The 14,711-nt window shown below is 44.3% G+C and overlaps 1 protein-coding gene across 1 annotated transcript in view; it reads right to left on the bottom strand.

Moving 5' to 3' along the window:
- The window catches only part of LOC139262434 (obscurin-like), a 145,838-nt gene that overhangs the window by 113,596 nt on the left and 17,531 nt on the right, over nt 1-14,711 (bottom strand). The window contains exons 3-4 of the mRNA XM_070877624.1: nt 4,335-4,679; nt 578-847 (exon numbers count right to left, since the gene is read on the bottom strand). Coding sequence (XP_070733725.1) covers nt 578-847; nt 4,335-4,679 — 615 coding nt within the window. The remainder of the gene's footprint in view (nt 1-577; nt 848-4,334; nt 4,680-14,711) is intronic.

Below are 14,711 nucleotides of genomic sequence, written 5' to 3'. Positions count from 1 at the left end.
TGTGCTCCCTGTACTTTGTGTGTAAGTTACATCAGTAACTATTTACTGTAAGGTAGTTCTGGACTTACCCTGATCCACATCAATAGTTTTGATGCTATTTTAATAATGGCCATTTTTCTACACCACACAAATGCAAATTCTTATCTTCTGCTCCAAAGTGCCAGTCTCAGCTTTTCCCCTTTTCCTCCGCCAAAGCCCCACTCCCAGCCTCTGTCATTTCCCTCTGCCCACCATCTCTCCTCTACATTCCCATAATTTCCATCCTTCCCTCTCCCGTTCATGGCCATTGATTCCCTGCCCTTCCCTCTTCCCTTCCCTCTTCTCCCAGCTCAATGCTTATTTGAAGCCGAGAGTATGCAGCAGCTGGAATCACTTCCAATAGCAGCAGAACTGGGTTAGAAGTGGCATTGAGGGGAGAGAGGCCAGTTTTTTGTTCAATGCTGATATGTGCACCAGGCCGCCCACATGCTGACTGTAAGCAGGAAGTGCTGATGGTTGACATGTATGACTCCACTTTATATGTAACAGTTTTATATTAGTAACTCTTTAATATCTACTGTGAGGTAACTGTACTTACATTTGGACACATAAAAATCTGCTTTTCCTGTGAGAATAATGGATCCATTTTCCTGCACTTCACAAGCATACAATCCCTCATCCTCTACTGCAACATGTCTGACTATCAGATAGACTGTGTTATTTATTCGGATCTGACCAGTGTTCCTCCTGTTCTGCTGAGATGAGTCTCTCTGTTTCCATTGAAGACTGACTGTATCTGAGAGTTTGGAGATGGTACAGCTGAGTGTAACGTCACTGCCCACCACAGCACTCTGTGGACTTGACTCAACTGTGAAAAACAGATCAATAAGATTTAGTGTAAGTCGTGGCATGTACAATCCAATGATTAGGTTCTAACTGACAGTAAGATGTGCCCATCATCAGCACTTGTATCTTGCTGCATTAAAGAGCCAGGTCAGGTTACTAACAGTGCATTTTAATCAGTAAAATATTGCGCCTGAAATTTCTCGGTCCTGCTCCACCAATGTAAGTGAGGCAGAGTGGGGTCAGTGAACTTTACTCCTGACCCTGCTGGAGGATCTGGGGTCAGGTCAAGGTTAAGAACATAAGAACATAAGAACATAAGAATTAGGAACAGGAGTAGGCCATCTAGCCCCTTGAGCCTGCTCCGCCATTCAACAAGATCATGGCTGATCTGGTCGTGGACTCAGCTCCACTTACCCGCCCTCTCCCCATAACCCTTAATTCCCTTATTGCTTAAAAATCTATCTATCTTTGACTTGAAAACATTCAATGAGTCAGCCTCAACTGCTTCCTTGGGCAGAGATTTATTGGATGGCATTTGGGGATGGTGATACCACAATGGACAGATGATTGAATCTCACCAGAGGAGGGTGTGATGGAAATATAGCGCCCATATTATCAGACATGGAGAAGGCTCCAGTCCTACTCTGTTCTCGGGCACACTTCAGTAAGACCTCCCAACACATGCACTGGGAGCCTGTGCACAAAACCCACATCAAAAGTCATTACAGTCCCAGACGTTATTTAAATTAGTGTGCTTCCAGAATGCACCTGAGCAGAGCTCCAATCATTGAGCATCCAAGAGCAATGGAACTTCAGGAGAAGCTTGTTCTAAAAATGTCCACCCTGAAGTTCAGTCCCACCTACAACAGGACAAATAAAAATCAAATCTTCAACAGGGACTTTATTTCCAATGTCAGATCAAATCAATGGTGCCATCCATTAGCTGCTGGCACCCAACACTCTGGTGCCTGACCTATGTGGCATTCCCCATGTACCATGCACTATGTACCATGAGTGCTACTAAAATATGTAAATGAGTTGACTTTCTATTATGGTCAACTCATTCTGGAGCAGTTTGAGCCAACACCTCAGGAACAATTTTCTTTTTTCTCATCTCTTGAATAGAGAAGGGTGAGGGGTGACCTGATAGAGGTCTTCACAATTATGAAAGGTGTTGATAGAGTAGATGCAGAGAGAGTGTTTCCACTTGTAGGGAAGAGCAAAACTAGAGGCCATCAATATAAGATAGTCACGCAAGAAATCCAATAGGGAATTCAGAAGAAACTTCTTTACCCAGAGAGTAATGAGAATGTGGAACTCACTGCCACAGGGAGCGGTTCAAGGGAATAGTATCGATGCATTTAAGGGGAGTCTAGATAAGTATATGAGGGGAAGGGAATAGAGGGTTATTATGATATATTTAGATGAGGAAAGACGGGAGGAGGCTCGAGTGGAACATAAACACCAGCATGGACTTGTTGGGCCGAATGGCCTGTTTATGTTCTGTATATCCGATGTAATCCTATGTAATGGTCCAGAGCTAGTACAGTCAGGATCATATTTTGGCCACTATGACATTTCAGGATTGGATTATGTTTTGTATCAAATTCATTTGACAGTCACCTTAGCCTCATTTAGATATTAACATAGAAACATAGAAACATAGAAAATATGTGCAGGAGTAGGCCATTCAGCCCTTCTAGCCTGCACTGCCATTCAATGAGTTCATGGCTGAACATGAAACTTCATACCCCATTCCTGCTTTCTCGCCATACCCCTTGATCCCCCTAGTAGTAAGGACTTCATCTAACTCCTTTTTGAATATATTTAGTGAATTGGCCTCAACAACTTTCTGTGGTAGAGAATTCCACAGGTTCACCACTCTCTGGTGAAGAAGTTTCTCCTCATCTCGGTCCTAAATGGCTTACCCCTTATCCTTAGACTGTGACCCCTGGTTCTGGACTTCCCCAACATTGGGAACATTCTTCCTGCATCTAACCTGTCTGAACCCATCAGAATTTTAAACGTTTCTATGAGGTCCCCTCTCATTCTTCTGAACTCCAGTGAATACAAGCCCAGTTGATCTAGTCTTTCTTGATAGGTCAGCCCCACCATCCCGGAAATCAGTCTGGTGAACCTTCGCTGCACTCCCTCAATAACAAGAATGTCCTTCTTCAAGTTAGGAGACCAAAACTGTACACAATACTCCAGGTGTGGCCTCACCAAGGCCCTGTACAACTGTAGCAACACCTCCCTGCCCCTGTACTCAAATCCCCTTGCTATGAAGGCCAACATGCCATTTGCTTTCTTAACCGCCTGCTGTACCTGCATGCCAACCTTCAATGACTGATGTACCATGACACCCAGGTCTCGTTGCACCTCCCCTTTTCCTAATCTGTCACCATTCAGATAATAGTCTGTCTCTTTGTTTTTACCACCAAAGTGGATAACCTCACATTTATCCACATTATACTTCATCTGCCATGCATTTGCCCACTCACCTAACCTATCCAAGTCACTCTGCAGCCTCATAGCATCCTCCTTGCAGCTCACACTGCCACCCAACTTAGTGTCATCCGTAAATTTGGAGATACTACATTTAATCCCCTCGTCTAAATCATTAATGTACAGTGTAAACAGCTGGGGCCCCAGCACAGAACCTTGCGGTACCCCACTAGTCACTGCCTGCCATTCTGAAAAGTACCCATTTCCTCCTACTCTTTGCTTCCTGTCTGACAACCAGTTCTCAATCCATGTCAGCACACTACCCCCAATCCCATGTGCTTTAACTTTGCACATTAATCTCTTGTGTGGGACCTTGTCGAAAGCCTTCTGAAAGTCCAAATATACCACATCAACTGGTTCTCCCTTGTCCAGGATGTGCAGCTATTCAGCAACATCTTTTGTTGGCACCATTTAAAGATGTTGATTTATTTACACTAAAGATTTTAAATATTATTATTATTAATAAATATTATTGAATTGACACAATATATCTATTTTTCTCTGTCATGTTTCTTCCCGCTTTCCTGAAGGTATTAACTCTTTAGCAGAGTACAAGTTCCACAGACACTCGACCTCCTCTGGGACCTGAACCAAGTGACACATCTAACAGGTTCACTGGACAGCAATCAGGAGCAGTGATACTGGCCAATCGTATACCTGTCCCACAGTGCTGAGGCCGATTACTACAAGTGATTTATTGGTGTGGTAACAGAATTCACTACATCTTACAGAGAGTGCGCCAGTGTACAGACCATAATACTCTCTTCTAGGGTAGATTCCTCGATTTGTTATTTCTGGTGACATTATCAAAACATTGTTACTCATGTTGACTATTTCAGGAGAAACAATGAACAAAACCTTTCCCCTGGTTGTTTAATGAGAGCTGCTCTCTGCACTGGGTGATATAAACCTCACGTGATTCTGGCAATCTCTTATCGTTACATACAAAATATATTTACCGAGAATCATTTTATTGAACCTTTTCTAGTCTTTGTCCCACTCACCTTTGATCCCAAATAATTCATACAGTTTCAGGATTTTATTACTCGGCTGTGTTTGAGTCAAGATGAGCAATCCCGCAAGTTTAAATGTGGGAGTTTTAATTTTCAGATTAATGAAATCACCATCCTGAAATGCTTTATTGTACAAGTCCTTAATGGCTTCAGTCCAATGGTTCCAACGTGCGACCCACCGTCCCAAACTCCCTTTGTGAAAAGTAACCAGCCGCTGGATTGCTTGCCCTGAGTGTGGTTTCCATTCCCAGACAACAGGGCCATTCCCAGGATTGTCTGGTCCTTTTAATGGAATGTCATCTCCCTCATCCAAAAAATAAATATGAGTTCGGTTTTCTGTTAGAAAGAGAAACAATGTAAGCATTTTAATATCAAATTACATCTCCTTAATCCAATGTTAGTAATTATTTATATTGGAGTTAAATTATTTACAGTCATATTTTTATATTTAACTGATCATGTTGCCTTCACTGCAGGCACTATTATAGTGAAAAACAACAATTCCATTATACATTTAGAGTATCTATTACTAGTGTTATAAAAACATACATCATTACTACAAACAATTATCTACATAAAAAGAGAGGATATAGTTAATTCCAGGTTATAGGAAATAAAGGCTCCAAATATCTTTTTAAAATTTTATTCATGGAATGTGAGTGTCGCTGGCAAAGCCAACATTTATTGCCCATTCCTAATTACATTGAAGCAGGGTTGGTCCCGTGGCTTGATGGTAATGGTCGAGTGAGAGATATGCCGGGCCATGACGTTACAGATTGGTCAGATTGACGTTACATGACGTGGTCGAATACAATTCTGCTGCTTCTAATGGCGCAGAGCGTCTCATGAATGATTTGAGCTGCTACATCTGTTCTGAATCTATCTCATTCAGCACGGTGATAGTGCCACAAAACAGGAAAGAGGGTGTCCTCAGTGTGAAGACAGGACTTCGCCTCCACAATGACTATGCGGTGGTCGCTGCTACCGATGCTGTCATGGACAGATACATCTGCGACAGTAGATTGGTGAGGACAAGGTCAAGTAGGTTTGTTCCTCATGTTGATTTTCTCACCACCTGCTGCAGGCCCAGTCTGGCAGCTATGTCCTTCAGGACTCAGCCAGCTTGGTCAGTATTGGTGCTACTGAGTGACTCTTGATGGTGGACAATGAAGTCCCCCACCCAAAGTACATTCTGTGCCCTTGATACTCGCAGTGCCTCTTCCAAGTGGTGTTCAACATGGAAGAGTACTGATTCATCAGCTGAGGGCGGGCGATAGATGGTAATCAGCAGGAAGTTGCCTTGCACATGTTTGACCTGAAGCCACGAGACGTCATGGGGGTCCACAGTCAATGTTGAGGATTCCCAGGATCACTCCCTCCCGACTGTATACCACTGTGCCGCCACCTCTGGTGGATCCGTCCTGCCGGTGGGACAGGACATACCCGAGGCTGTTGATGTAGGAGTCTGGGACATTGGCTGAAAGATATGTTTCAGTCAGCATGACTATGTCAGGCTGTTGCTTAACTAGTCTGTCGCACAGCTCTCCCAATTTTGGCACAAGGCCCCAGATGGTCGTGAGGAGGATTTTGCAGGGTTGACTGGGCTTGCAGAGAGCAAGGGAAGGGGCGTTGAAGCATAGAGCTTCCTTCAGTGCCCCACTAGTGCTCCAGGTACCACCCCAAAGGAAGTGCAGCGCGTGAGATTGCGTTCCGCTTCCTTTGAGGGGCAATTGCGGGCGCTAAAACTCTCAGCCACAGATGGTTACTGCCCCCAATCAGGGCACAAAGGGCAATCTTTCCCCCAAAGTATTTCTATATAATTGTGGCCACTGATTATTCTTTCTATTCTCTGTACTTCAGCAATTGTAAAAATGTTTTTTTTAATTAATTCTTGAGATATGAGCATCACTGGCAAGGCCAGCATTTATTGTACATCCCTAATTGCCCTTGAGAAGTTGATGGTGAGATGCCTTCTTGAACCACAGAGAGCAGTTAAGAGTCAACCACATTGCTGTGGGTCTGGAGTCACATGTCGACTAGACCCAGTAGGTACAGCAGATTTCCTTCCCTAAAGGGCATTAGCAAACCAGATGGGTATTATAACAATCAGATAGTTTCATGCTTACCATTACTGATAATAGCTTTTCATTTCAGATTTATTTAACTAACTGAATATAAATTCCCCAGTTGCCGTGATCAGATTTGAACTCAAATCTCTGGGTCATTATTCTAAGCCTCTCAATTACTAGTCCAGTAACATAACTACTATGCTACCATTACGACTCCTGGTCAACTGTGGCTGTGACAAATGCCCTTTGGGTTAATGCATTCCGATACTTCCAGGTGGCCTCTGGTGACATGGTCACATCATTCAATCAATAGTCCATTGCTACATCGCTGGACTGCATTTTCATCTTTCATTCATTAGGTGCCTTCAATCCAATTACAGCAGTAAACAAATAGTATTGGATACTCAAGGGTAACAGTAGATTCCTCATTGTAACCATTTTTAAAATTTACTTTTTCATAAATGAACTTAGTTAAAGTAATAAATTCCATGTATCTATGACTCTAAATTAAATAGCAATTCACATCACAGTTACCAAAATTAAAAAGATTCCGTGCTTAATGTACACACAGAGAAGTTTAAACACAGAGGTCTCGAAATTGGCCTCCTTAGCGCCTCCCGTTATTACCTCTGGGGGGCGATAACAGGGCCCTAAGCACTTACCGACCGGCTGTAGGGAGAAGATCAACTGAACAGTTGTTTATCAGACTGGAGGAAGGTACACAGTGGTGTTCCCCAGGGTCGGTACGAGGACCAATGTTTCTTTGATATATATAGTCTGCTTGAGTGCTGGGCTGATCAGGCGGGATCGCGGCTGCCATTGTGGAGAAGGTAAGTTTTTTCCTTTGCAGAGCCTGCAGTGATGACCCGTCCCTTTCAGGGAGCGAAGGAGCATTTCAACACGGCAGCGCTGCACGGCCTGGTGTGTACGCTGCTCCACTCACCGCCCCGCCTGCTGCCGATTGCACTCCAGGAAAGAAGTGGAGCAGTGCTGCATACTGGGCAAATGCCGAATGTTTTAAAAGTTTGAAATCATTAGTGTTTGGAACTAGTGTTTTAAACTTTTAAAAGTTAATGCCCCAAACGGGGTGCTCACAATTTCGTCCCCTATGACTCTCTGATTCTAAAGGAGCAGAGACATGAAAATTATGGGTCTCAATTTTCCCCAGTAATTTGTGCCGTTTTTTTGGCGTGCCACATTTTTAGCCTAAATTTTAAAATCCAAGTTTCCCCAAAGATCGTGCACCAGGGTAACTCAGTTATTTATGATTTTTTTAGGTTAGCTTTTCTTTGCGTCATAGTAACCTGATGTCTGCGCCAGTTTTTCACAATTATGCAAGTTTGGCCAACTTATATTTCTCCTATGTGACCCAAAAAACCTTCTGGGCACTTAAGAGAAACCAGCGCACATCAAAAAATCAGCGTAGAAAGACGCCATTGTTTTTAGGCGAAGAACACATAAATATGCATCATCAAGCTTAATTTTTTCCAACTGAAAATGCAGAGAATGGAGGTTTCATGCAATCCTTTAAGTTTGGATATTTTTAAAAGTGCCACACCACCACCAAATGTCTCCAAAACAGTCTAGAGGGTCGGAGCATCGGCCGGCAGAATCAGTCCCTTGCCCGCACACAGGGGCTTGGGACTCGGCTTGAAAAGAAGCCCCAGTGGGGTTGGGGGTGCGGAAGCCAAACTGAAGGCATGAGAAACTTTATACTATGCCACTATGCATCAAAAGAAGCCCAGGAGAGTGGGGGTGGGGGGCTGTGGGGGGGTGGGGGGGGGGAGGGTGTGGAAGATGAACTGAAGGGATGAGAACCCTTACACTATGTCACTAATCATCAAATAAATCCAGCAGCGGGGGGAGGTGTTTTCGGATCTAAGCAAGCCGATTGCGCATGCTCAGACCTGGGTGTGGTCCATACTACAGCGTCGATCTTGTGGAGAGAGACAACAAAGAAGCTTGACCTGCCTGCCATTTTGAGCTTCTTGCAAAGGTATAATTTAATCATGGGGGCCATACTGACAATGCCATACTCGTGCAAGCCTTCTGCAAGATGGTGCTGCGGAGGAGACAATTGATTAGATGTCATCGCATGAGGAACCTCAGAGTACGTAGGATGACAGGCAGGAAGCTTTACCCATGTTGGCTATATCGAGACAGGTGTTCGTACCTGCACCTGAATGATGCAGACTGTGTCAGAAGGCTGCGTTTCCACAAAAAAGTTGTAACCGAGGTCTGTGAGTTAGTAAAAGCAATCCTGCAAACTAGAAGCATCAGGAGGATGCTTTGTCAGTTGAAGTGAAGGTTACAGCTGCACTTTCACTCTATGCAGCTGGATCGTTCCAGGCTCCAACTGGAGATGTGTGAACCATTTCGTAACAAGAAACACATATCTGCATTCGGCAGGTGACAGCTGCACTATATGCCCAGAGAAATGACTACATAAAGTTCCCCATGACCACCCAGGCAATGCGTGAAAGGGCTGTGGGCTTCTCCAAGATTGCTGGCTTCCCAAATGTTCAGGGCTGCATTGATTGTACCCACATCTCCTTGCAAGCACCTTTGGAGGATTTCGAGATATACAGGAACAGAAAAGACTTCCACTCTATTAATGTGCACCACGTGTGTGATGACATGCATCGCATCATGTCAGTTGACGCAAGATACCCTAGGAGCACCCATGATGAGCTCATCCTACGCGAGAGCGCTATTTCTGCCATGTTGCAGCAACAGCCAGAAGGGCAGAGCTGGCTACTGGGTGACAAAGGGTACGGCCTCACTACCTGGCTCATGACGCCCCTACACGTAATCCGGAGAGAAGCTGACCTGGAATACAACATGTCGCACATTGTGATGCACAACATAATAGAGAGGACCATTAGCATCTTGAAATATCGTTTCCAATGCCTGGACTATTCCGGAGGCTACTTGCAATACTCGCCTGAGATTGTCGGTCAGTTCACTGTTGTGTGCTGCATGCTGCATAACTTAGCCATCATGAGGCAGCAGCAGCTGGTCATAGAAGACCCACCTGAGGTGAGAGTGGCTGATGATGAGGAGGAAGATGCAGATGTCGAGGAGGAGCAGGAGGACGAGGAAGCCATGCAACTACCTGAACCCTGAGCACAACGGCGGAGGAGGGTGGGCTGTCGTGCCCATTTAACGATTGCTTGAGCCTTGCGCCAGCAGCTCATCCATGAATGCTTTGCTGCCTGAAGGCTCAGCGGCAATTATTCCAAATTGACCAAGTTTACAGTTTGGACCTGTTCCATAATGTTGTGTTGTGTTAATGGAACAAATAATGGAAATGCTTCTTGTTTACTTGAAAAAGTTGTGTTCGTAATGGAACAAATAATGGAAATAATTCAGTTATAATTTAAAATATATTTTATTCAAAAGTTTAACAAACATTTGTTTGTACTGAACTTAACTTTAATAAAAATATTCTGGTATCAAACTTTTAAGTTTTCAGTTAAGATCACTTACAAACTTTAACATTGCTTACAAATCTAAGATCACTTAAAAACTTTAACATCACTTACAAACTATTAAACTTGTAAATTTATATAACTTACAAAAAACTTTTAATTTGAGAACAGTTACAACAGTAACAACAATAATAAAAAGAATAAAAGAACAGCATCTCTCCTCCACCTTATTCTATGACCGTCCGCTGCGCTTGGTCTTGGTAACTCCACCCCTGCCCACAGGTGGTGGCGCAGCTTTTCTCGGTTTGGTACCAAGCTTATTCTTTCGAACATCTCGAGTAATGCGCAGCTAGTAATGTGGAAGGCCCTGGTTGGGCCTCTTCAGATGATGGTCTGGGGATTGGTGTGGGAGTGGGAGTTGATTCTGTCAATGGGTGTGGGATCTGGGTGTGTTCCCTTTATTGTAGCACCTAACTCCGACATACCCTCCCTCATGTGCCCTGACAGTGTGTCAACTGCCTACAACATTCCCTCCCTCATGTTCGCCGACAGTGTCTCAACTACCTGTGACATGCCCTTCCTCATGTTGAGCAACAGTGCCTCAACTACCTGCAACATTACCTCCCTCATGTTCATCCACAATGTTTCAACTACCTGCGACAACCCCTCCCTCATGTGCACCGACATTGTATCCGTTGCCTGAGGCATTCCCTCCCTCATGTTCCCGGACAGTGTTCCCATTTCTCGTGAGAGTGTTGTTATTTCTCCCGACCGTCACGATACCTCATCACCCACCCCACTGATGGTGTCCAGGAGTGATCACTTAAGATCAATACTCTCCGCACTCACTGTCATCAAGTGAACCACATCTGTTAGATCCTGCACCTCAGGAGAGCACTGTGAGCTCTCCAAGTCCTCCCTACCCTGGCTCGCTGCACCCCACTGCATCCTTGGACGGTGGGGCCCTGGGTATACCTTGCTGCATCCCACTGGGACCCGCAGCCTTGGATGATGGGAAACCATGGAATGTCCCAACAACAACCAGCAAATGGGTTGGCACCTCAATGGGCAGCACCTACAACTCCTCAAAAGTGAGTATAACAGTAGGGGCTTCATCCATTACCTCCCCCTCCCCACCATGCTCTTGGCCTGGAAGGTGAGATTTGAAGATGTTCTCTTCAGGCTCGTCCGCGTCTGGATCTTCTTCTGCATCGTCGGGGTTGGCCTCAAGTTCTGCAAAATATAACAGAACAGACAAATGGTTAGCAACAGAGGAGGGGCAGGGTGGGTGACATGAGTAGGCTCACACAGCGCAGGCAGCAGGCTGATTTGAAAGACCATGATAAATGTTAGCACATTACATCAACCGAAGCGTAGCTGACTGAGAAATCTGCATGAACAGAAGCATGGTTTTCTCACGCAGTACTTAATATTTAGCAAAGCCAGACTGTGGAATTTGCAGGATGTACCCTCTCCCTCGAGTGTGGGCCCAGCTTGTGGAGTGGTGGTTGATTTTCTCCAGGCAGGACCCATCAAAGCAGTGACCCTCTCTTCCAAGGGTGTCAGTGGGTGCACATTTGCCGGGACATAGAAAATTAGAAACATAGAAAATAGGTGCAGGAGTAGGCCATTCGGCCCTTCGAGCCTGCACCACCATTCAATGAGTTCATGGCTGAACATGCAACTTCAGTACCCCATTCCTGCTTTCTCGCCATACCCCTTGATCCCCCTAGTAGTAAGGACTACATAAAACTCCTTTTTGAATATATTTAGTGAATTGGCCTCAACAACTTTCTGTGGTAGAGAATTCCACAGGTTCACCACTCTCTGGGTGAAGAAGTTTCTCCTCATCTCGGTCCTAAATGGCTTACCCCTTATCCTTAGACTGTGGCCCCTGGTTCTGGACTTCCCCAACATTGGGAACATTCTTCCTGCATCTAACCTGTCTGAACCCATCAGAATTTTAAATGTTTCTATGAGATCCCCTCTCATTCTTCTGAACTCCAGTGAATACAAGCTCAGTTGATCAAGTCTTTCTTGATAAGTCAGTCCCGCCATCCTGGGAATCAGTCTGGTGAACCTTCGCTGCACTCCCTCAATAGCAAGAATGTCCTTCCTCAAGTTAGGAGACCAAAACTGTACACAATACTCCAGGTGTGGCCTCACCAAATCCCTGTACAACTGTAGCAATACCTCCCTGCCCCTGTACTCCTGTTTGAGTTCTTTCCTTTTTGTTGTGTGCCAGCTTCCTCTGCAAAGATGAAAACATAACTTTTTAGGGAGGATTTCTTTCTGCTGGGTGGGACATATATAGCTGGTCACCTTTACAATTACAATTCCATTGAATAAATGAAAATATTACTTACACTAACTACTTGACCAAGGTCCTGCCACTTCTTTTTGCACTCGCCTCCAGACCTCAGCGTTGCATCTTGCATTGTAGCTCCGATTTTTCCAATGGCAATTAAAGTTCTCACACACAACTGGCCCTTTAAAAATAGCCGAATGCAGACAAGGAGCTGTACTGGGCATGCGCGCCCATAGCAATCACGTCAAAAACATCCTTTTTTTTTGCGCATGTGCAGAAGGGGGAACGTTGTTTTTGAGGCGCAGACATTAGGCTCAACCCACTGAAAATACAGGACAGGCTGCGCAGCGCCAATTTCAAAAAATAGAACAGGGAAACTTGCTACTTATTTTTTTGGAATAGTTAAGGCCAAAAAAAAACAGGCGTAACTCTGGCAATATGCAAAAAAACGGCATTGGGAAAATTTGAGGCCATAGACCTTCCTGAATGCAAAGTGCATGAATTCATTAAACAGAATGATGAAGTAAAACAATATGACTGTGATTGGTGGAATTAAGGCACTTACTTTGTGTGAAAACAGTCGAAAGTAGAATCATAAAGAAATTGAACATCAAACCAGCTGGCATTTTGCTGCAGAAAAATCATCGACTCATTTCACAGATTCAGTCTCTTTCCCTGTAAGAAATATACACATAGATATATATATATCTAGTACTAGAAAATCTCCAGACGTAAAACTGAGGCACATTTCTTCAATATGTTTAACACTTCAGTCTGTGAAGAAAAATAAAGCAGAAAAAACAGCTTACCAAATTATTTCCTTATGGATGGGAACACCATCACCTCCAAGTCCCCCTCCGAGTCTCGTGTCATCCTGTCTATATTCTTGAATTCCCTACCTCAGAGCATTGTAGGAATATCTTTTCCACATGGACTGCAGCGGTTCAAGAAGAAGGCCCATCACTACCTTCTCAAGGGCAACTTGAGACGGGCAAAAATGCCAGCCTAACCAGCGATGCCCATATCCCGAGAAGAATTATTAATAAAAAATATTTGTTGTACCTATTTGAAAGACCTTTACCAGGCTGTTATGCACCCCAGTGAACAGGTATTACAGGATACCATCTCATAAACTGATGTAAAAACATAAACTACTGGTCGGGATTGGGGTTAAAAGAACTCGTTAGCAAAAGGAAAGTCTTGGTGTGTTCATCACTAACACTGAGCCAAATCAGAGTCAACTGAGTTCCATCACACCTGTCCACCGCTACATTTTGCACCTCAATTGTGTGATCTATTTGGCAGCCTTCCCTCAGGTTGATGCTCTCCGTAGTGACCAATGAAACTCTTTGTAAATGAGATTGTATCAACTCAGCAGCCTGGAGTTGGAAGCTATGTTGAGGCTGAGACTCATAGGCCTAGAAACTCGATGGTGCAGCACCCATTTTTTGCGCACAAAACGGATCCCTAATCTTTCAATGTGGTGGGCAGAGATGTCATAGTGTTGAGATGATTGGCTTGAAATTGCCACAACAATCGTCCCCACTCATCCCCATTGATGTCAGTTTTACTGCGGCTCCTTACTGCCGCACTTGGTTAACTGCTGTCTTGATTTCAAGCGCAGTATATAAGTACCAGTTCTTTCCCTCTAAGACGTGTGTGCATGCACATACATGTGTGTGCGTGTTGAAAGTTATGTGAAACTAATCATTTTTATATTTAGCGTTACAAATAAAACGTATAATACCAACTCCGAAACACAAGCTAAAATGTTTTCTTATGAATCTTTAAAATGTCGGACAATATTGAAATGTTGTTTAATTGGTCCTGACTTTGGTCAGGTGAGCGACCCAAAGCAGTAGATAGTTATCTTAGTGTCACTGTTTTGGATTAACCACATTTGCATCCTTCACTGAACTGCCAAGTCCCAGATAACTGTAAATGGGAAGTAATCCTCCTGTTTATAGATTTCTAAATAGAATTCCTTAAAGGTAGTCGGGGTTAAATTAAATAACCCCTGAGAACGTGCGCAGGGATCGCGATGTGTGATTAACCCACACCCGTTGAATGAAATGCAGGCAGGACACTAACATTATGCTGCCTGCGTATTACCATGATGTTTGCAAGAAGGCAGTGCTCCCCACGCTGTTCATTAGCTGCACACAGCAGCAGGGGACCGGATTTTGTGAGTGCCAAGCATTACTTAAACCTAGCCTTAAAAGGGAGGTGCAATGTGGCTCTGGAGGTGCTGACATCATTGGGAATAGTGTGCTATGCAACAATCAACAATCCATGGGAGAGAGCGTGTACCAAGGTTTCGGTCACTGCATCGGTGGCCGTGGTTGAAGAGGTGGAACAGAGGAGAATGTATCTTCAGGGGGGCAGAAGGTTCTCCAGGCACTTGCTCAAAAGGCAACAGCAAGAAATAGCCGTGGAGGTCAATGCCAGGCGTATAGCTCCAAGAAAATGATTGTGGTGTAGGAAGAAGTTTAATGACCTCACTTGTGTGTTCATTTTCAAATGCCATAACCTACCAACTGCCATGTGTCCTAACTACAGC

Source organism: Pristiophorus japonicus, chromosome 4 (assembly GCF_044704955.1).
Source record: "Pristiophorus japonicus isolate sPriJap1 chromosome 4, sPriJap1.hap1, whole genome shotgun sequence".
Taxonomy (NCBI): domain Eukaryota; kingdom Metazoa; phylum Chordata; class Chondrichthyes; family Pristiophoridae; genus Pristiophorus; species Pristiophorus japonicus.
Note: the sequence above shows the minus strand (reverse complement) of the source record. Positions and strands in the feature narration are given on the sequence as shown.